This window comes from Abramis brama (assembly GCF_963993115.1).
Source record: "Abramis brama genome assembly, chromosome: 18".
Lineage (NCBI taxonomy): Eukaryota > Metazoa > Chordata > Actinopteri > Cypriniformes > Leuciscidae > Abramis > Abramis brama.
Window position 1 is genome coordinate 19,941,119 of NC_139980.1, and position 22,022 is coordinate 19,963,140.

General features: G+C 36.4%; 1 protein-coding gene across 2 annotated transcripts in view; it reads right to left on the bottom strand.

The window, feature by feature from the left end:
• Positions 1 to 1,007: 1,007 nt before the first annotated feature.
• Positions 1,008 to 22,022, bottom strand: part of zdhhc14 (zDHHC palmitoyltransferase 14) — a 33,414-nt gene continuing 12,399 nt past the window's right edge. The window contains exons 3-9 of one of the 2 annotated variants that reach the window (XM_084091087.1): positions 21,202 to 21,360; positions 20,955 to 21,092; positions 15,728 to 15,776; positions 13,571 to 13,673; positions 12,001 to 12,110; positions 10,070 to 10,172; positions 1,008 to 3,610 (exon numbers count right to left, since the gene is read on the bottom strand). In XM_084091087.1, the coding sequence (XP_083947213.1) occupies positions 3,239 to 3,610; positions 10,070 to 10,172; positions 12,001 to 12,110; positions 13,571 to 13,673; positions 15,728 to 15,776; positions 20,955 to 21,092; positions 21,202 to 21,360 (1,034 nt within the window). In that variant the 3' untranslated portion in view covers positions 1,008 to 3,238. Of the gene's footprint in view, positions 3,656 to 10,069; positions 10,173 to 12,000; positions 12,111 to 13,570; positions 13,674 to 15,727; positions 15,777 to 20,954; positions 21,093 to 21,201; positions 21,361 to 22,022 lie in introns of both variants that reach the window. The other variant, XM_084091086.1, reaches the window with a different exon arrangement.

The following is a 22,022-nucleotide window of genomic DNA, read 5'->3' on the forward strand; positions in this document are numbered from 1 at the left end:
TTGAACGCTCCGAGCGAGCTGTGCTGTGGTAAACATGGAACTTTTCTGTTTAACGTTAAATAAAATGAGGCACACAATTCCGAGAAATGTGACAACAAAGAACTTTTACCCTGAGGTTCATAAAAAATAAAGTGCTATTAAAAAAGAAAAAGGCTACTTACATTCTTGGTGCTTGTATTAAAAAAAGGAAAAACTGACTGCAATTTATTCCACTGTCTTTTTAGTGCACTGTCAACTTTCAGCAGTGACGCTAGACAGTGCGACGTGTGACCTGTCCTGTCAGGCAGCGCGCGCGCCCACTCGCAAAGCAGACAGCCGCGCCTCTGCTTCCGCGGGCGTGTTTTTCCATATTCGAAATTCACGTTCAATTTTCACGTTCGAATTTCTGTTTTTTAAAACTATTCGAATATATATTCGAATTTAGAATATTCGTTGACAGCCCTAGTTGAGTATCATATTTGATACATCAGGCTTTTATTTATGGATCATACAGTATGATATAGTTAGATTTTTCACCTCAATTTTATTCAAAAGCAAAATATGCAATTTGGTGCATTTGCTGATATTTATTTGGCCAAAAAGTATAGCCTATCCAACAAAATTCTGATAGCTCGCAATATAAATCAGTGAGTTCTTTATAGCAGACAACTTAAAATACATTAATATCAGTTGTTACTCTATATCTTCCAATAATGTGTCTTGGTAAGATGAAATTGAAAAGCTTAGTTTTATTATTTTTAAACACAATGTTTAAACAATACAATGATAACTGAGAAATGTACAAATAAATGTTCCTCAAAAGCCTGATATTTGATACTCACATTTAACATTATACTAAATTTAAACGATGTACGGATAATCAAGTAAACCTAAAATGCTTCAGTCCAGTAAGTTTTCGTATTGAAATATTACTAACAATATAAAAAAAATGTATCTTACATTTACTTAATAACAATCAGTAAAGATTTCACAGCACAAAGAACAAGTAAATAAAGACCAATCAGAGCTTTTTTTGAAAAAAGTTGTGAATTTATTAACATCCACAATAATCCACTTTTGTAGCTGAAAACCAGTAAACTGCATTTTGGCACATAATCACATGACCATATTGTGGTGACACCTGGTTTAAATGTGATGCAATATATAACCAAATATATAACCAAAGCATAATTATCATAGATAATACCACTAATATTGTCGACAGAACCCCCGAGAGAGATAAAGGCAGTGACGTCGCATTAAAGTTTGTCTGTCTCTATCACTGTATGACCAAACGTGTCAGACTTTGGGACAGATGGGTTTGTGTGAGTCTGAATCACAGGCTGTACAAACAGACGAAAACCGAACTGATTCTCTGTCGTCTCACCAGTTCAGGGAATACTTGACCACAAATGAACTGATCACGAAATGATCCCACTTATGGGCTGACTGACACCTCAAGAACACAACAGTCAGCTTCCAAAAGTAAAACTCCCATTTATTTTCTCCATAGAGGAAGTGAATTCTAACCCTAATAGCACAAAAACCTTTTAAGAGCCTTTCAAATGTCAAGACATGCTGCTGTAGGAGCCATTAGTCTGTGATTTCAATGTCTTTTTAAAAGATATTTTTAATAGCTGAATCCCACTACACTGTAATCTTGAATAGAAAGAAACCAACCAGAGGAGTCATTGTTACTATGGAAACGTAAATCACTGCAAAAGAGCTCAGCAACGATCGGTCACTGCAATGCAGCATTGTGAATTACAACAGAGTCAGAATATTTTGTAGTGAGCTTAAAAGGTGTTGTTTTATATTATACCGTAGTTTATTTTTTTATTGTGTCATTCACAATGCTTCATGGGAGGAGTAGTTCATGCTCTCTTGTACCTTTCCATTTTTTCTTCAAATCCAAATTTGTAATGATTCATGTCAGAGCTGGTTGGTTTGGTTTAAGGCTTTTATTGATTGAAATCTTAATGGAGAAATGAATGGGAAAAATACTTGAAAAAGGTTATGTCAATAGCAGCCACCCTTAAGTGGAAAAACATGGAAGCTTATTTCTGCCACTGAATATAAATAAGGTTATCGTGACTTTCTCATAATTATGACTTTTTTTCAACCTCTCAATTTAGACTTTTCTTTGAATTCTCAGACTTTTTTTCTTGGAATTAGGAGTTTACATCTCTCAATTTAGACTTTTCTTGGAATTCTGAGTTTACATCTCATTTCAGACTTTTTCTCAGAATTCTGAGTTTACATCACGCAATTTAGATTTTTTTTCTCAGAGTTCTGAGTTTACATCTCGCAATTCACACTTTTTTTCCTCAGAATTCTGTTTACATCTCACAATTTAGACTTTTCGGAATTTTGAGTTTACATCTCGCAATTCAGACTTTTTTTAGAATTCTGAGTTTACATCTCTCAATTTAGACTTTTCTCGGATTTATGAGTTTACATCTCTCAATTTAGACTTTTCTCGGAATTCTCAGAATTTTTTTTCTTGGAATTATGAGTTTATATCTCTCAATTTAGACTTCTCGGATTTATGTGTTTACATCTCTCAATTTAGACTTTTCTCGGAATTCTGAGTTTACACCTCGCAATTCAGACTTTTTTCTTGGAATTCTGAGTTTACATCTCGCAATTCTTACTTTTTCCTTGAAATTCTGAGTTTACATCTCCCAATTCAAACTATTTTTTCTTGGAATTCTGAGTTTACATCTCGCAATTCAAATTTTTTTTGAAATTCAATAGAAATTTCTCGGAATTCTCAGATTTTTTTTTCTTGGAATTATGAGTTTATATCTCTCAGTTTAGACTTCTCGGATTTATGAGTTTACATCTCTCAATTTAGACTTTTCTCGGAATTCTGAGTTTACATCTCGCAATTCAGACTTTTTTCTTGGAATTCTGAGTTTACATCTTGCAATTCAGACATTTTTCTTGGAATTCTGAGTTTACATCTCGCAATTCAAAAAAGTCAGAATTGTGAGAAAGTTGCAATTACATTTTTTAAATATTCATTCTGTGGCGGAAATAAGCTTCCATAAAAATAAAAAAATAAATAAAAAAAAACAGCTCAGTTGAGTAATAATACAGCTGGAAGACTAGCTTTGGTCCTCACTTGTAACTCAGGAAGTTGTTTGGGGCGGCTGCCTCCATTAAAGTATCAGAAACGTCCAGTAGAAGCTGTTGTTCATGTGTGTAGTACTGTATGGCTTGTGGTCCAGTTCAGCAGGACGGCATTAAAAACAGCTCACACTGAACTCAGCTTCACCAAACCCCGCACTGAGTCTTCATGAAGCGAGTCCTGGCTGACCGGGTTGAAGAGCTGTGCCGGGTGAACATGGTGACCCAGATGGGTGGCGCAGGGCAGAGCTGCGGGTGGGGAGGGTGTCTCCTCCGGGCTGATGAAATGTTGATGGTGTAGGTGATGGTGACAGTGGATCTCAGAGTCCCGCAGGGCCAACAGCTCTCCTCCACAGCTGAGGCCAGGGATAGAGGAGGGCAGTGAGGGCTGAGAGGGGCTCAGAGTGGAGCACGGGCCGCCCAGAGAGCTCTTGGCCTGCAGGGTCGGGCCGCCGCCCAGAATGATGGGCTGACTGTGGAGCAGCGGGTTGGTGGCGGCCTGCAAAACGAATTTGGTACTCTGAATGCACTGGTCTTGAGCACACTAGGAGGAAGGATGAAGGACAGAGAGAGAAAAGGGAAAGCCAGGAGGAAGTCAGACCCAACAAAGAATACATTTTTTACAGAAAAACAAGTCACAGGGCTCCAAACTGCTATGTATATGAATGGTACCTCAAATTGTGCATATTGTTGAGAAGAGGTGTGTGATTACTATGGTTTCACCTGGCAGATGATAGAGTTTCATAAAGACTCTTCCCTGTTTAGCATATGTTGTGTTTTAGATGCTGGCGTCATTTTGTTCATGGTCAACCAGTCAAGCAACCAGTCCATTTTGGCATTGTGTATTTTGGATACCCTCTACTTAGTGACGAATGTATTTGTGCAAAAATACCATATGTATTTTTTTATATAGGTATTTTGTTGTTTTGGAGCCCTGGGTCAGATAAGACTAGTTACAACAAAATAATTATTAGAAGGTCAAGATTTAAAAGGTTAGAGTGTGCTGACCAAAAGTAGAAATAAAGACAGAAAAAGAATATAGAAGTTAAGTTAGTAATATCTGGGAGAATAAGAACATGTTGAGGTCATATTTCACCTCAATCAAAAATAAGAAGACATAATATTTTTGTTAATGGAAAAAGCCTATTTTTGGACCATTAAAGAGAAGGGTTTTTTTTCATGAAAATGAAGCATGGAAATTCTATAAAGATTTTTTTTTTATGTTTTGATGCTTGTTTTTGCATTTTTGTGAGATACACCCATCTAATCTTCTCTACAAATGATGGATGAATCTTTCCATAGATACAAGTATTATTTTTGAAAATGTCACAAAGATTTATGCTATAAAAATACATTTTAAAACCTAAAATTGAAAGCTTACACGACACAAACACTGGATCCCTCAAGGGATTGAATAATTGCCATCAAATCAGTGGCTGATTTGATATGGCTGATGAAACTGAATCCAGACAGTGAGCCATCAGTATTCATGAGCGCTGATCTGTTCACACCAGCCCACACTGTCTCCAAATCACATTAATGCTGCTGTCAATGCATGTATAAATGGATCAGAGAATTACGTCACTGATCACCTCTGTGCCAAAAACACGGGTGTTTCATGATCAGTGCGTTATGTTGAGCAGATTCAAGTCTCCCAACCACTGAGGTTGCACAACTAGTGCAACCTGTCCCAAGGAAAATTGGGAGGGTTGCATCAGGAAGGGCATCCGGCGTAAACCTGTGCCAAATAAACTTTGATTTCATGAGAGATTAATGTCCGAACACACAGTTGGGTTGAGCAAACCAGTTGGGTCCATAAATCTGAGACCACTAATGAAAATGCTTGAATTTTGCATTTTTAAATGAAAACATTTATTTTCATTACAAATTATATATTCAGCATGACAAAAAGGTTTGAGTAATATATATATATATATATATATATATATATATATATATATATATATATATATAAAAAAAACACACACACACACACACACACACATATACATACATATATATATAAACATGACAATCTGGGGCTCAGGTCAGGAAGCAGACAGACTGGCTAAACCGACCGTCTGCTAGCTGTCTCACGTCACCAAGGTCAGATAAATCCCATCACATAGAGCCTCTTTCACCTAGATATCATCATATAGAGACTGTGTCTGTTCCCCGAATTTGGAAATCCAAAAAATGTTTCAACCCATGTAAGGTTAAAAATTTAATTGATGTTCAACAAATAAAAAACAGCTATAATACAGATGAGCAAATGATAAAACTTCAAAAGCACTTATTGTTAATGATATGATTACTGACTATAATCTAGATGTGCTGTGTTTGACAGAAACCTGGCTAAAACCAAACGATTACATTACTTTAAATGAGTCCACCCCGCAAGATTACTGTTATAAACATGAACCTCGTCTGAAAGGCAAAGGGGGAGGTGTTGCTGCTCACTGTAAAAAATTTCTAACCCTCCCAAATCAAAAATTTGGTGAGTTTTTAGTGACCGATAACATCTAAATTTTTCAATTGGCCCAAGTGAAATTCTTGTTGCAATAGTCTGTTAACATTTGGCTCAATGAGAAATAATACGTCAGACTAATTGAAAAATTTAGATGTTATCGGTCACTTGAAATTTTTGACTTGGGGATGTATTTTTTTTTTACAGTGTGTAATTTATAGTAATATTTTCAAAATCACTAAGAAATCTAGTTTTAAATATACTTCTTTTGAAGTGTTGGTGCTTAATGTAAAAATATATAGTGTAAATGACAAATCACGTTTGAGATTTGTGCTGGCTACTGTATACAGGCCACCAGGGCACCATAAAGATTTTATCAAAGAATTTGCTGACTTTCTATCAGAGTTAGTATTGGCTGCAGATAAAGTACTAATTGTTGGTGATCTTAATATACATATAGATAATGAAAAAGATGCATTGGGATTGGCATTTAAAGACATTCTGAATTCTATTGGAGTTAGACAACACGTGTCAGGACCTACTCATTGTCGTAATCATACTCTAGATCTAATATTATCACACGAAATAAATGCTGATGCCATTGAAATTCTGCAGCAGAGCGATGACATCTCAGATCATTATCTAGTCTCATGTAAATTACATTTAGCCAAGGCTGCAAAGCAGACTCCGTGTTACAAATATGTGAGACCTATCACTTCTGCCACTAAAGATTGCTTTATTAATAATCTTCCTAATCAGTTTCATCATCTCAGCATCCCGGATAGCTTAGAAGAACTCGATATTGCAACAGAAACTTTTAACTCTCTCTTTTTCAGCACTTTAGACACAGTTGCTCCGTTGCACTTAAAGAAGATTAAAGAAAATAGTCCAACGCCGTGGTACAACGAGCACAATCGGGCCCTTAAGAGAGCAGCCAGAAAAATGGAGCGCAACTGGAAGAAAACAAAACTAGAGGTATTTCGCATTTCATGGAAAGAGAGTTCGATTGCATACAGAGAGGCCTTAAAAGCTGCTAGATCTGCTTATTTTTCAACCCTATTAGAAGAAAATAAACAAAACCCTAGGTATTTATTTGAAACAGTGGCTAAACTAACGAAAAAGAAAGCTTCAAGCCCAGAAATTTCCAAGCAACACAGCAGTAATGACTTTATGAACTTCTTCACTTATAAGATTGATAATATCAGGGACAAAATTATAACTATGCAACCGTCTACTACAGTATCGCATCAGGGAGTGCATTGTAGTCTCCCTAAGGAAAAATTCATTCATTGCTATAGAAGAGGAAGAATTCGCTAAACTCATTAAATCATCTAAACCGACAACATGTATGTTAGACCCTATACCGACTAAGCTACTGAAAGAGATGCTTCCAGAGGTCATACATCCTCTTCTTACTATCATCAATTCATCTTTGTCTCTAGGATACGTACCAAAAACCTTTAAGCTGGCAATGATTAAACCACTTGTTAAAAAAAAACTTGATCGTACAGAATTAGTCAATTACAGGCCGATCTCGAATCTACCCTTTCTGTCAACGATACTAGAAAAGACAGTATCTTCACAACTATGTTCCTTTTTAGAAAGAAATGATATCTGTGAGGATTTTCAGTCAGGATTTAGACCGTACCACCATACCATGAGACAGCTCTCATTAGAGTCACAAATGATTTGCTCTTATCATCCGATCGTGGTTGTATCTCTCTATTAGTGTTACTCGATCTTAGTGCTGCATTTGATACTATTGACCCTATTGACTAAAGTCTGAAAAAACAGAGATTCTAATTATTGGACAAAAAACTTCCTCACGTAATAACCTAGAATACTGTCTAACACTTGATGGCTGCTCTGTTAAGTCTTCGTCGTCGGTTAGGAACCTGGGTGTGCTCTTTGATACCAATCTTTCATTTGAAAGTCACGTGTCTAGTATCTGTAAAACCGCACTTTTCCATCTTAAAAATATATATAAATTACGCCATATGCTCTCATTGACAAATGCAGAACAATTAGTTCATGCGTTCATGACCTCAAGGCTAGATTATTGCTACAGCTGGTCCAAAATGCAGCAGCTCGAGTTCTTACCAGAACCAGGAAGTATGACCATATTAGCCCTCTTCTGTCAACACTGCATTGGGTCCCTATTAAACATCATATACATTTTTAAATATTGCTGATTACTTAAAAAGCACTATATGGTTTAGCTCCGCAGTACTTGAGCGAGCTCTTAACGCATTATAGTCCTTCACGTCTATTGTGATCTCAAAATTATCTTGTGATCTCTAGAATATCAAAATCGACTGCTGGCGGTAGATCCTTCTCTTATTTAGCACCAAAACTTTGGAACAGTCTTCCTACCATTGTCCGGGAAGCAGACACACTCTGTCAGTTCAAAGCTAGACTAAAAACACATCTCTTTGACCTAGCATACACATAACACATTATAGACTTCTATAATTCAATGTTAGGCTGCATAGATCAGGTCAGCCGGAACCGGGAAGACTTCCCATAAATCCTGATGTACTCGTTACATCATAAGAAAAATGGCATCTACGCTAATTTTAGTGTTTTATCCCGAGGTTTTCCCGCAGCCTGCCAGATCCAGGCTATATCCAGATCTGATGAAGGACCTGCGCCTGGACCCGATGTCAACGCAGAGCTGAAGTGCCAACTAGTCTCTCCCTATGGAGGATCCCTTTACCACTCTACAGATAAAGCGTTGTCGGGAAAATTCGGTTCGCGTATCTACCCCGAAGTGATACAATTCTGTATCAAAATGTTAAGGCCAGACAAGTAGTTTTTTAAGGCTTGGTTTGTAGGGATTTACAAACCTGCGCACATATATTCAAACGCGCATACCAATAGACTGAACTCGTAATACGCATGTGCACGCCATCAGCGTTCTCACAGGTTTCGTGTTTAAAGTCTGTGTAGAATTTAAAACGATGTTGTGTTAGCGGCTCCTAAGTTAATAACTAATGATCGTTGCGACCGAAGTGAATCAATCAAATTAAATTTAGCTGAAAAATAACTTAAAGCCTATAACTTAAAGCCTGCTATAAAGCCAAAACAATCTCTGTTACTTTAAACTATCATTGTATCTCTGTAACAGATATATATACAGTGAGGATTTGAACACCCTGCTATTTTGCAAGTTCTCCCACTTGGAAATCATGGAGGGGTCTGAAATTGTCATCGTAGGTGCATGTCCACTGTGAGAGACATAATCTAAAAAAAAAAATCCAGAAATCACAATATATGATTTTGTAACTATTTATTTGTATGATACAGCTGCAAATAAGTATTCAAAATACTTCAAATACTTATTTTCCTCACTGTATATCTGTATATATATATTATTATTATTATTATTATTATTATTTTATTTAATTTTTTTAAAGAAATAATAGGCTACTTTTATTCAGCAAGGATGCATTAAATTGAACAGAAGTGGGAAGTGGGCACTGTAAAGATTTTTCACTATTTAAAATACATTTTTATTTTATTTAAAAAGGTTAAATAAATTTAACCCGCTATTTATTTTGAACTTTGAAGTTGAAAGATTTGTATTTTTTTTTATTACAGTTTCCAGAAAAATATGAAGCAGCATAACTGCTCAATCAGCATATAAGAAAAATTTCTGATGGATCATGGGACTGACGACTGGAGTAATGATGCAAAAAATTCAACTTTGATCACATGTATAAATTGCATATATTGTATTTAATAAAATAAAAAAATTATTAAAAAAAAAAATTATATATATATATATAAATAAAAGTATATATTTATATGAAGAGTTCAGATGCAAAAGCCTCTAAGTGCCATCTGAAATTTTCTTCTAGAATGATCATTTTTATCAAGCTCGTATATTTAAGTTCAGTAATTTCACTTAAATGACAGTTAATAGGTAATTTTCATTGCCATTTAAGTGAAATTACTGAACTTAAATATACAAGCTTGATAAAAATGATCATTCTAGAAGAAAATTTCAGATGGCACTTAGAGGCTTTTGCATCTGAACTCTTCATATATATATACACATATATGTGTGTGTGTGTCTGAAATAAATACATTTATTATAAATTGTAATAATATATTCCGAATTTTAATATACTGAGTTTACATAATATACTCAAACATTTTTGGATAAAATAAACAACAAAAACGTTGAATTTTTTTTTACCAACCCCAATACTTTTGAATGGTAGTGTATTTTTTCATTATTTGAAAAAAATGAATATGAATTTTTTAGTGTGTCCCCCTTTAACAATCGCAGCACTCACACTCAGGCTGGGAACTTTGTGTAAAACACTGAATTCCAGACTTTCAGTGTGGTCTCAGACTTTTAGACTCCACTATATATTTCAAATGCTTTGTTAAAACCTTGAAGTGGTTTGAACATAAATGGCTTCATTATAACGGCTGAAGTACAACAGACTGGACACACACACACACAGAGTACGGCCGGCCTACCATGTGACTCTGGACCTGATTGGGGGGGCAGGCGCCGGTGCCATTTGTCTGGGCCGCGGGCTGCGGGGTGTCTGGTTGTACAAAACCTCTTCTGTCAATCAAACTGCAAAGAGAAAGGAAGTGGATGATACATTCCAACTGTGAGTCAGGGAACGTGGGTAAAGGAGGCAGAGAGAAGAGAATCTGCGTGTGTGTGTGTGTGTGTGTGTGTGTGGAGTCCTCCTCCAACTCAACATGCCCACACACAGAGCAGATGGCAGCCAGTGATGCTGTGCCCACTTCTGCTTTGTGTTCATGAGAAACTCATTAATGGCGTGCAGAACTGTGGGTGAGTGAGCAGGTTTCGACGTCAGCAGGCCTCCTCACGCACCATCTGAACCCATTCAGGAACGTTTCTCGGTTATCTAAGATATTCGCATTTCCTGGAGCGAGAATGCTGATTGGTTTTTACCTCTCATATTTAAATGAATGAGCGAGAAACCTGCTGAGTTCACCAATCTTTTTACAAGATCAGCAGGAATCACTTGACTGATATCTTGCCTGCATAATGATTTTCTAAGGAAGTTGATGACTCTCTTATTTGAAATGGACTTTTTCTGTCGACTGGCAATTAAATTCTCTGATACAGAGATATGAATGATGTAAAGAACACAAAGCTTTGTAGGGATGTAGAAAGAACAACGTAGCAGATCAGATAAAAACGTACAAATGAGATTGTACAAATTCACACAAATTACCCACCAATTCACCAGTACCTAAAAATAGTTATGAACTTCCATTAGATTGTGTTGGAATTGAGCTGTTTAACCTCACTGGTTCTTGCGTGTCAAGCACTCTGAACCAAATGTAAAAATGTAAAAGACTATAGTCTTCACTGAAAAATTAAATATAATTAATGCAATTAATACAATTTATCTGTGTTAAAGCTATACAAGTGATTTTCTCTTTCTCTTTTGTTGTTTGATTAACATTGGATTAACAAACAGCTGCGGGTATATTAGGCTGCTATCATTTTAAGACAAATGCACAGATCCAATGATACGCATCCGGTTTTCTTTCTCAATTGTTTATTACAGCACATAACTGACTGTGTTTATGAGGATACTTGCCAAGACAGGCATTTTGACTTAATTTTGTGTGCATGTGTCTGTTCAAGCCATGGTTCAAGCTCAAAAGAAGAGGCCTGAATTTGGCGTTCATGTGCTGTCTGCGTGGCTCTGTGTGTACGTACAAAACAGTGCGTGAGTTCCAGTCTTGTTCTTACACTTAATGTTTAAACTGACGGGACTTAAAAACACATGCAAATGATAAACTTTAACTCTATGATGGGTAAACTTTGCAATTAATCCGGGAATCGCATGCATTCCAAACCGAAACCGATCAACTAAGATAGATCCCTATACGTGCATGACATCCTGCGATGTGACTATTTTGCGGATACGCACATCGCGATCGATGCTAAAACGTTCTGCTAACTGCTAAAAATCGTGCTGCCCTAATCATGATTGCTATCTTCCCAGAGATGGAGAAAAATCCTACTCCATGTCCCCAAAAATGCTGGTACTCAAAAGCGCTTCCCTCAAAGTTTTCTGGTGCGCATCGTTCATTTTTACCAAGCATGCGCACCTGTGCACCAGTTATGTGCACCCCTGCTTATAGCGCTTTAATGAAGGCTTTTTTTAAAATCCCTATCATAGAATTAATGAAAAATATACTTCCAGAATTAACCATTTAAAAAGTGGAAGGGCACCGTTAGTGCTGTTAGTGTAGTGGCACTACATAGCATACTACTTTTAGAAAAGTCACTGCATACTGTCAAACTAAAAAAACAACAACAACAACAACAACAAAACAAAAAGCAGTGTACAGTATATGCTGTGCAGTATGAAGTAAACGGTATACTATAAAATAGCCTAGTTTGATGTATTCACCTCGGCGGTAGAGGTCCGCACAGTGCAGCGCAGCAGTTGGTGATGAAGTTTCCGTAGCTGTAGGGGTTGTAGTTGCCTTTGCCTCGTTTGGATGACCATGAACCTTTGATCTGAAACAGTGATGTGACCGTTGAGAACTACAGTAGCTGAGAGGGACAAGCTGCCAACATCAGAGCAGACAGCGAGACACTGAGAGAGACGACAGGCAGCCTTAATGAACTCAGGGATGAACCGGGGTGAGGATGGAAAGGAGGATCTTTTGCTACGGTGAGAAATACCCACTGATCTTCAAAACCAAGTCTTTTGAAGTGCTCATTAATTGTCTTCCTGTAACTTTCCCAGTGTCTCGTTTGATCTGGGTTTATATCCAGAGGGACAGATTTAAATAAACTTTATATTCAGGGGCCAAAATTAACCTGCAGGTGGGTAAGTGAGAAAATGTACAGGATATTTCCCTAGTGAAAAATAAATATACTAAAATGTATTTGAAATACATTTACTTTATGCTAAGTCTACTACAAATACATTTACATATTTATGTACTTAATATAAATACCCTGCAATTGCACTTTTGGTATACTGAACTGCTATACTTAAAGTCTGCTAAATTTGAACAACTAAAGATATACTAAAGTATATTTGATTGTGTTAAAATAAAAATATTGCACGTATATTTTAGGTACACTTTAAATATCTTTCATTTAAAGACTGATATTATACAGAGATCGAGGCACAGTGTAATGAAGAGTTTGCAAATAAACTTTCAAAAATGTGTTGAAAGATGAAGCAGCCGACTGTATTGGATCTGACAGCAGCTGCATCACAAACCATAATCAAATGATTTCATAATGCTTTGTCTGTAAATGTGAGTTTTATATGGTAATAATGTTTTTAAAACATTTACTTGCGTGCAATAGCGAGTGGGTGTTGATACTGTTTCCTATGCAATGACGTTAGTCAATCATAACAGTGGCCGTTTGAATGAGTGTTGAAAATAATTGTTTTTCCATATATATATATATATATATATATATATATATATATATATATATATATATATATATATATATGTATATGTATATGTATATGTATGTATATATGTATATGTATATATGTGTATATATATATATATATATATATATATATATATATATATATATATATATATATATATATATATTTATTTATTTATTTTTCTCAAAAATATATTATTGTAAATTTTAACCGCGATTGGTGGTTATGTGCCTCGTTCAAGGACACCTCAGTCATTTCCTGCCGATATATTGAGAATCGAATCCGCGACCTTCGGGTTACCAGTCTGACTCTCTAACCATTAGGCCATGACTGCCCAATACATTAATGTCATTACCCCTTTAAATTTCTCATGTCTCTTTTGCAGGTTTGGCAGGTGTTAATTTTGGACCCTGTTTGTATGACTGATTTTGTCTCCTGTCAGGTCATTATGATCAATGCAGTTTTAGGTGTATTATTATGAAACAGATTATTATCACAGCAACATGTTTATTTCATTAATGAATACTGGAGATAAAGCATAAAGAGAGGTACTCACATCTTCGTTGGTGGTCTGATTGGAGCTGATCAGGTAGGTATGGAAACCTGACAGTCCCACAATTGACCAGACGGAGAAAAAGCACACCACCACTTCCAGAACAGTACAGCCGTCAAGGAAAACACAAATCTACACATGTATTACAACAACCACTGATTATAAATGCTGACTGACAGCTTCAGAAATGGACTCGCATTAAAGGCCTCAAGTATGCTGGATATACTGGGTCTGTATAGCATCATTCAACCACTGCAATCACATCTTTAAAATGCTGAAAGTGCGCTTGACTACACTGCACTTCTGGACAGATGCCCGGGTATAAGCTCTTTTCTTTGTCATTTGATGAATTTCTATTGATCATGGCAACAGTATATGTACACAAAAGTTTTATAGAAAAAAAATTCTGTTAAGCACCTGCTTTCCGCAATAAGGCGCATCTGTGATGAGCTTAATATACACCAGCATTTAAAAGTTTGGGGTCGGTAAGATTTTTAATGTTTCTGAAATATTAATGTTCTTATGCTCACCAAGGCAGCATTTATTGGATCAAAAAGACAGTAAAACAGTAAAATATTGTTATTATTCAAAACAACGGTTTTCTATTTCAGTATATTTTATAATGTAATTTATTCCTGTGATACAAAGCTGAACTTTCAGCATCATTACTCCAGTCTTCAGTGTCACACGATCCTTCAGAAACCATTCTAATATGCTGATTTGATGCTCAAGAAACATTTATTGAAGAAACAAGCTGAACAAGAAACAAGTTGAACATTTAACATGTAACTAGCATGAATAAGCACCTGGCTAACATGTTTCTAACATGATTTAACAATTTGCTAGCAAATTTTAGTATGTTGCTATCATGTTCCTTGCATGTTTTAACATGTTTGCTTACATGCTTTAACACATGACTAGCATGTTTTAGTATGTTTTCTTAGGCTAGTTTTTAAGCTTTGCTAGAGACAGACAGCTTAAATACTCTATAAAGGCCGTTCACACCAAGAACGATAACTATAAAGCTATATATAACTATATTTGCATCCACTCTAGCGGATGATATCGTTTTGTTTATTCTAGGCGTGTGCTTTTGTCATTTTAAATGCTGGAGCTCGTTACAGCAGGATGGATTCTGATTGGCTGTCAATGCTTTTATCGTTCATCAGCTCGATTAAAAACTGATGAAAGTGATTCCAACTATATCGTTTCTCTGTGCCGTTATCGTTATAGTTGTGGTGTGGACTCTACTTCTCTTTAATTTTGAGAACGATTTTTAAAACTATATCTTTATCATTATCTTTATAGTTATCATCATTGGTGTGAACAGGCCTTTAGAGTTGTTGTATAAAAGTTTTGACCCCCTCAATAAAAGTCAATGGGAATTTGGGATTGTTCGGAAGTCTGATATGGGAATTCCCAAAGTCGGATCAGTTAGAAAAGACATAGTAACGCAAGTCAGATAAGTCTAAAGGTCTCACCCGAGTTTGGTAGTTTTAGCATGAAAGCTCTAGGACGAGCTAGAAGTCTGAGTAGAAGAAAAGCTTAACTAGCATTTCAGTATTTTAGTTTTCTCAAGAAAACAATTAAATTGATTAGCAAAAAAAAAAAATGCTTGAAGCATAAATCTCACGAAATGTATATGCTTAAAACAAGGGAAAAAGAAACTCAAAATATATTCCTGAAAATAATTATTTACTTCACGACTAAATCTAGTTCAACTACATTTAGATATTTTACTGGAAAACCAGACAAAAATAGGCTACTTAAGATAACAATTAGCAATTGTACCCTGCAATGGTTGTTTTTGCTAGCACTAGCATGTGTTGACATTCTTGCTTATGAGAGTGAGTCTATCATGAAGCAGTAAATGATGCATGACCAGCTAATAATTGACCGTGAGCAGGAAGCAGGTCTCGCTAATGAAGACGACAGCGAGACCACGTCTCCTCGCTAATTCAAATCACTGTTCTCTTAACATATTTCTTTCCATTGAAAAGAGAGAGGTGCAGACGCATAGCAATGAAGATGTGGATAAAGTCAGTGTGGGCTGCTTTTCTGCAATTGTGTTCTAGAGGTGTGAAAACCAGAAATAGACTCCTATTGCACAGCCTCTTCCCACACACACACACACACACACACACTTTAGTGAAAGGATATCTAGCAGGGCTGTCTTTGAGAGCACTAAGAAAGCCAGTCCTGTTGGATCCTGCAGGAAAAGCACTGGTTATGTAACAAAGAAAAGCTGTCACAGGAACATGAAACACGTCTCGAATGAAAAAGCAGGCGGCATATTGAGCGCAGAGTTACTGCAATAAGAAATTAACCAGCTGCTGTCTTCCAGACGTCTGCAGACACACTAAATCCTACAGTTTTGTGGAATACCTACATGCCACATTAGCAATTATCGCTAATTAAAGCAATGTGGCAAAGCATTCCTTGTCCCCTCTTTTAACTCTTTCCCTGCCATTGATGGAAATTTCTGTGTTTTCATTGTTATACTGTAGGGGGTGCTATTACACATCTTCTGAAAAAGTACAGAATCTCCTGATCAAAACATGCGAAGAAGAAGCAGAAACAAGTGATAGCATAAGTAAGCATATGTATATGTAAAATAACACGATCAGCAACATTAAACAGCATATAAATCAAAACTGCCTAATGTTACTGAATGAAATGTGGACCCAATACGAGCTATAGGACTGTGAAGCTTTGGGGTGTTGATGGACTCAATCTACTCCATCTGTGTTTTGATCATTGTTCTGAATCCAAACTGGATGTAGTCTTCGACAAAAACGAGATTTTCTCAGCTTTTTACTCAAAATTAGCTTTTTTATGAAACTTTCCCACATTCAAGTATTGATATAAAAGGAATGTATGAAGCTAGAATAAAACAGGTTTTTTTTTTTTTTTTTTAAGCAGATCATTTTTGTGAAAAATGATCAAATGCTGGTGCTGGCTATAGCAACTTTTTTTTTTTTCAAAAACGCTGGCGGGGAAAGGGTTAAAAAGAGTACTTATTATGAAAATAATATACTTTAATAGATTATACTTAAGTGTGAACTGAATATAAGGTTTTTGGACAATTGCATGTTATTTATAATTAAATGAAAATGTATTATAGTTTAAATTCTTATCAAATATAATTAATTAACTGTGCCTTTTGGCTTTTGATGATATTAATCATATCATATAATAAAACATCATATTTATTTGTTTTTACTATAAAGCTTTATGAAATATTATGGAATCTCATTCAATGCTTTCAGAATCTTTTCTTTTTTAAATAATGTTTTTTCTGTATTTTTAAAATGAACAATTTAATGAGTGAAGTAAACTGTATTTATTAAACAAAAAATCTATTCTTTTATTCATCAAAATAAACCGAAAATAGTACAAACTCTGCTAAAGTGATTGTTCTGAACAAGTATTAACTTAAATTATTAAAAACATATTATTTTAGCTAAGTATTTTTGTAAATACTGTGTGCCTTTTACCCCGTGCTGGTTTTACAAAGTATGTGGGGTAAAAGGCCAACCTTGCCACCTCATACATTCATAAGATTTTTAAACAAAACACCACGTCTTCTTCTAAAGCTGTTGCTCAATCAATGTTTAATAAAAGCTTATTTTTTACCTGCAATCATACGCTATGGGAATAGTGAAAAGCACATTTTTCTTAGGGTGTGCCTTTATCCCCATTGTACCCTATATAATAATACCATGTTTTTTGAACTACCTTGGAGAACCACAGTATATGGATATGTAATATGAGTATCTGTAAGTATATGAAAATCCTCCAGTATCACTCTAATTTCACAGTACGGTGATATCCCAATTTAATGTCATCACTGGTGCACCAGAGAGACCCGTGTCCTGACACTCCCAATGCAATCACTTTCTGGACCGCTTCAAAGTCAGTCACTGTGTTTAATGCTAATGGTTTCCAGAGGGCATCTGAGGAGAGATTCGTGGGTAAATAAAGCCGCACTGAGTGCGCCCTGTCCAATAAACATCTTACAGGATCCATTTGTCACTCCGGTGTCCCTGCCCTCACGGCCTGATTGATCAGTTGTGTGCAGTAAACAGCGCTGAGCTCAGGCTTACAGTCTCTCCATCACTTCACCCAGGGAAGAAACTGCACTGTCAGCAGACTCACGCTTTCCTCCCGCCAGTCAACAGCCCAGATCAGAGCCGATCGATAGGCATACATTACAGTGATGAAGCACCAGTACTAGAGGCATTTTGGTGCAAATAATTCACCAAAAAAAAGATTCTGAAATGTTTTGAATATGACTGGTACACACGCAATTTTTGTGCCCCCAACTTCTCGGGAAATAATCAACATATTTAATCATTTAACCCTCTGGTGCACTTAATTGGCGTGTCGGTCAAAAATGACCAATTTTTTTTGGTCAATGAAATGAATGTACTATATTTTAGTTTGATAATATTTTTTATTATTTTTTATTATTTTTTTTTTCATTTTTATTTTATTTTCTTATACTAAATTATATTTACGCTATATTTATAATCCATTTATTCACTTTTTGAGCATTGACCTGAAAGTAAAATTTCGTAAATCTTGAAAATGTTGTCGTAAACGTTTTATCACTTTTCAAAGACGACACTTGGCAGATTATTCCTGAAGTGAAAAAAAGTGAACAAAAAAGTAACAGAATTTTTGTGTGTATTGTTCTGAAAAATGCACAAAAAAACTATTTTCAATTTTTATATGAAATATATATTTTCGAAATCACATTTTACTCTAAACTTCAAGAAAATCAAAGCCATAAATCTAAACAAGTTGTGTTCCAAATTTGGGATGGATATCTGAAAAAATGAGCTTTCAGTAAGATTTTGTTTGGCTGCAGTACCAAAAGTTTTCACTTGTTAAAATTCGTCTCCCATTCATTTCCAATATGGTCATTTTGTCAAGTGTGACTATTTTTTACAGGACCATTTAACCTGTTCGAATCATGCCCATGATTTTTTATTTTTTTTTGTTACCATAGCAAGTGCCGAAACCTTTACCAAGTTTCGTACCATTCCAATGAAGTGAAAAATTACAGCACACTAAAAAAAAAAAGAGCACCAGGGGGTTCATTCTGCTTAATCGCGGGGAAAAACAAAAATTGTAACCCTGTCATTTATTTGCATAACCATATACTATCACTGAAAAGTAATTAGGCTTGTCACTACACAAAATTGTTCTAAATTGAACACAACCTCACAGACTTCATAATTCTCAATATCACCACATAATTAATCTATAACTAATTATAGGGACGTCCCGCGTGACGTCACGCCACTTGGAGCAGCCATCTTGATGGAATAGAAAATGCTAAACCGCCGGTGATACTACAACTCATCGCAAAATATTCCTATCATGCCCGAGCGATGCTGTGCAGTTGGATGCGATCGGATACGTGATCATACAAAAGGAATATCTTTCAGGACACAGGACCTTATGTAGGGCCTAATTATATGAACGCGTTACCACCGCATTAGCACCAAAACATTTTTTATTTTTTATTTTAGAGAATAATTGCACAACCTATTCGATATTCTATAGTAATTCTATAATTAAATAAACTAATCGAATATTCAAAAATCGTGACTCATCTCTGCATGTAATCTCTTGTTTTTCCCCCAAATCTTCACTCACGTCTCGATTTTCGAAGGGGATTATAAACGTTTCTTCCTAGGTCCTTTTAATTAGGCCTATTCATATTCTTTACTGTGGTAAAGTAGAAAAACGTTGTAGGACAGATAGCCTACATTTTTACTTGCACGTCAGATTCATTTTAACAGTTTGTGCTTGTTATTATTAGACATGTAAGGCGCGTCAAGTTTATTTGTAAAGCGTGTTTCACACGCGCGGGTGATTTTTATTTTCGCTTTCTCTGGCAGCGCAATATCAAACATAGCTTAAATGTCTTGCCCTTGTGGAAAACATGAAGATATCAGAAAATAGATCGATGGTCTCTTTCCTCCTCGTTTCCCACATCCCTCTCAAAGCGCAGAGCGGTATGTGGAATACGCGTCTTTGTGTGGAATTTATTAAACAAATTTTTTTTTAATAGATTTAACTATTATATTATTTAAGTTATTAGAACTTATATTTAGTTACATTAAGTTACATTTATATTAAGTTACAGTAAGTTATCCAATATTTACTGATATTTATTTCAATGCTTTACAGGCTTTAGTGTGTTGCTTCTTTGACGGGAATTGCTCAAATAAACACTTTTTTGCTCAAATAAACACTACATTTTTATCATCAAAACAACCCCCCAACCACCGCAGGTAGTTGGTCCATTACCACCGCAGTGGTAAAAAATTGCCACCGTCACAGCCCTATAACCCGAAAGTAAAACAGATAATTTTATAATTAGCCTAATAGATCCATTGCCGCTGAGTAGCTGACGGATGTATTCCGTCAAAATGGCTGACACGCGGCTAGGAGTCACGTGACTGGGAGATCCCTATAGAGAGCCTAAGTCCCTCCCCTTCCGGTTGACCACCATGGGACCTTACTTCGGAAAAATATTGTATGGTAGTCAGAGACAACAAATATCTCGTTTGAATTGTGCCCTGAATTACACATATGATGTTTGTCAATTTAAAAGATACATTTTAAAGTCAAGAAAGTCGCAGTTTGATGTAAAACTGTTGAGGTATAAGACTGTGAAAATACGTAATTACAGAGACTACAAACCCAAAAGGCGCACGTGTGACGTCATACCTTTTCTCTCAATGAATGAAGCTAACTTTACTGAAGCTAACGTCTGTCATTTTTTCTAGAGTCTTACGTTATAATCGTAACGTTACGCCGTCATGCCTGAGTGTTTTGTACCAGACTGCACACATACGAGCAACGGATCTTGTGACGTGCATAGTGCGAGACGAGAGATGTAGTTCATTGAGCGATTTTCACATAAAACTAAATGTTACTCTTCTGTTTTATGACAAACTGCGACTTTCTTGACTTTCATAATTATCTTTTAAATTGACAAACATCATATGTGTAATTCAGGGCACAGTTCAGACGGAATAAAAAGATAAGTTGTCTCTCGCCATTGACTACCATACATATTTTTTCCGAAGTAAGGTCCCATGAGCCGGAAGCGGAGGGGAGGGACTTAGGCTCTCTATACCACTACTATAAGTCTACAAACTAAGTTCTTGAGATTTGCTATATCGCTCTGCGCAAGTAAGCAGAAAAAGTTACACACTTATATTTCCAACTGCATATGAAGCGCCTGCTAAGTCACGGGTTTGTTCTGCCGAACACTGCTAAATGAATAAGGTAAGATAAGATCGGTCATGTGTTCTGGCTCTGAAGGCTGAAGTTATATAAGGAAGTAGGCGGTCGGCACTCTTACTCAGTATTACGTGCGTGATGACAAAGGCGAAGATGAAGAGAGTGAGGAAGGAGAGTGAGAGGATGAACAGGTAGAAGAAGCGATAGTTCCTCCTCCCCACACAGTTGCCTACCCACGGGCAGTGGTGATCGAATCTCTCTGAGGAGAAACGCACAATGTTAGCACTTGCATGATGCTGACTATTATATAAAGATATTTGCAGACACATACAGTACACACACACACACACACACACGCACATGCTTACCCACGCAGTTGTCACACAGGCTGCAGTGTGAGGCCCGCGGCGGGCGGAAGATCTTGCAGGTGAAACAGTATTTGAGCTTGACTGTCTGACCGTTGATGAGCACCTCTCTGGTTCGGGGGGGCGGTCTGTAGCCTGGGCCGCTCGGACCGTTGGCCGCATCTGTGAAACCAGAACAGACACGAGACCCATTCAGAGATCCATTCTGGCAGAAAAGATGAGGAAGTCCTCTATGGTGTGTCAGTATAAAGGAAAGAACTCGACTTGTGTCATGCTGTCGGTTACCACTACTAAGTCTATGGGACAAGGTGTTTTGGAGCATGAATTATCTAAATCACATTATTTATTGTAAATATGTGTAATGCTTATGTAATCTTTTGTATAATGACTAGTGGCTGGACTTTCAAAATTGTGTGGTTTTTTTTTTATATACAGTGAGGAAAATAAGTATTTGAACACCCTGCTATTTTGCAAGTTCTCCCACTTGGAAATCATGGAGGGGTCTGAAATTGTCATCGTAGGTGCATGTCCACTGTGAGAGACATAATCTAAAAAAAAAATCCAGAAATCACAATGTATGATTTTTTAACTATTTATTTGTATGATACAGCTGCAAATAAGTATTTGAACACCTGAGAAAATCAATGTTAATATTTGGTACAGTAGCCTTTGTTTGCAATTACAGAGGTCAAACGTTTCCTGTAGTTTTTCACCAGGTTTGCACACACTGCAGGAGGGATTTTGGCCCACTCCTCCACACAGATCTTCTCTAGATCAGTCAGGTTTCTGGGCTGTCGCTGAGAAACACAGAGTTTGAGCTCCCT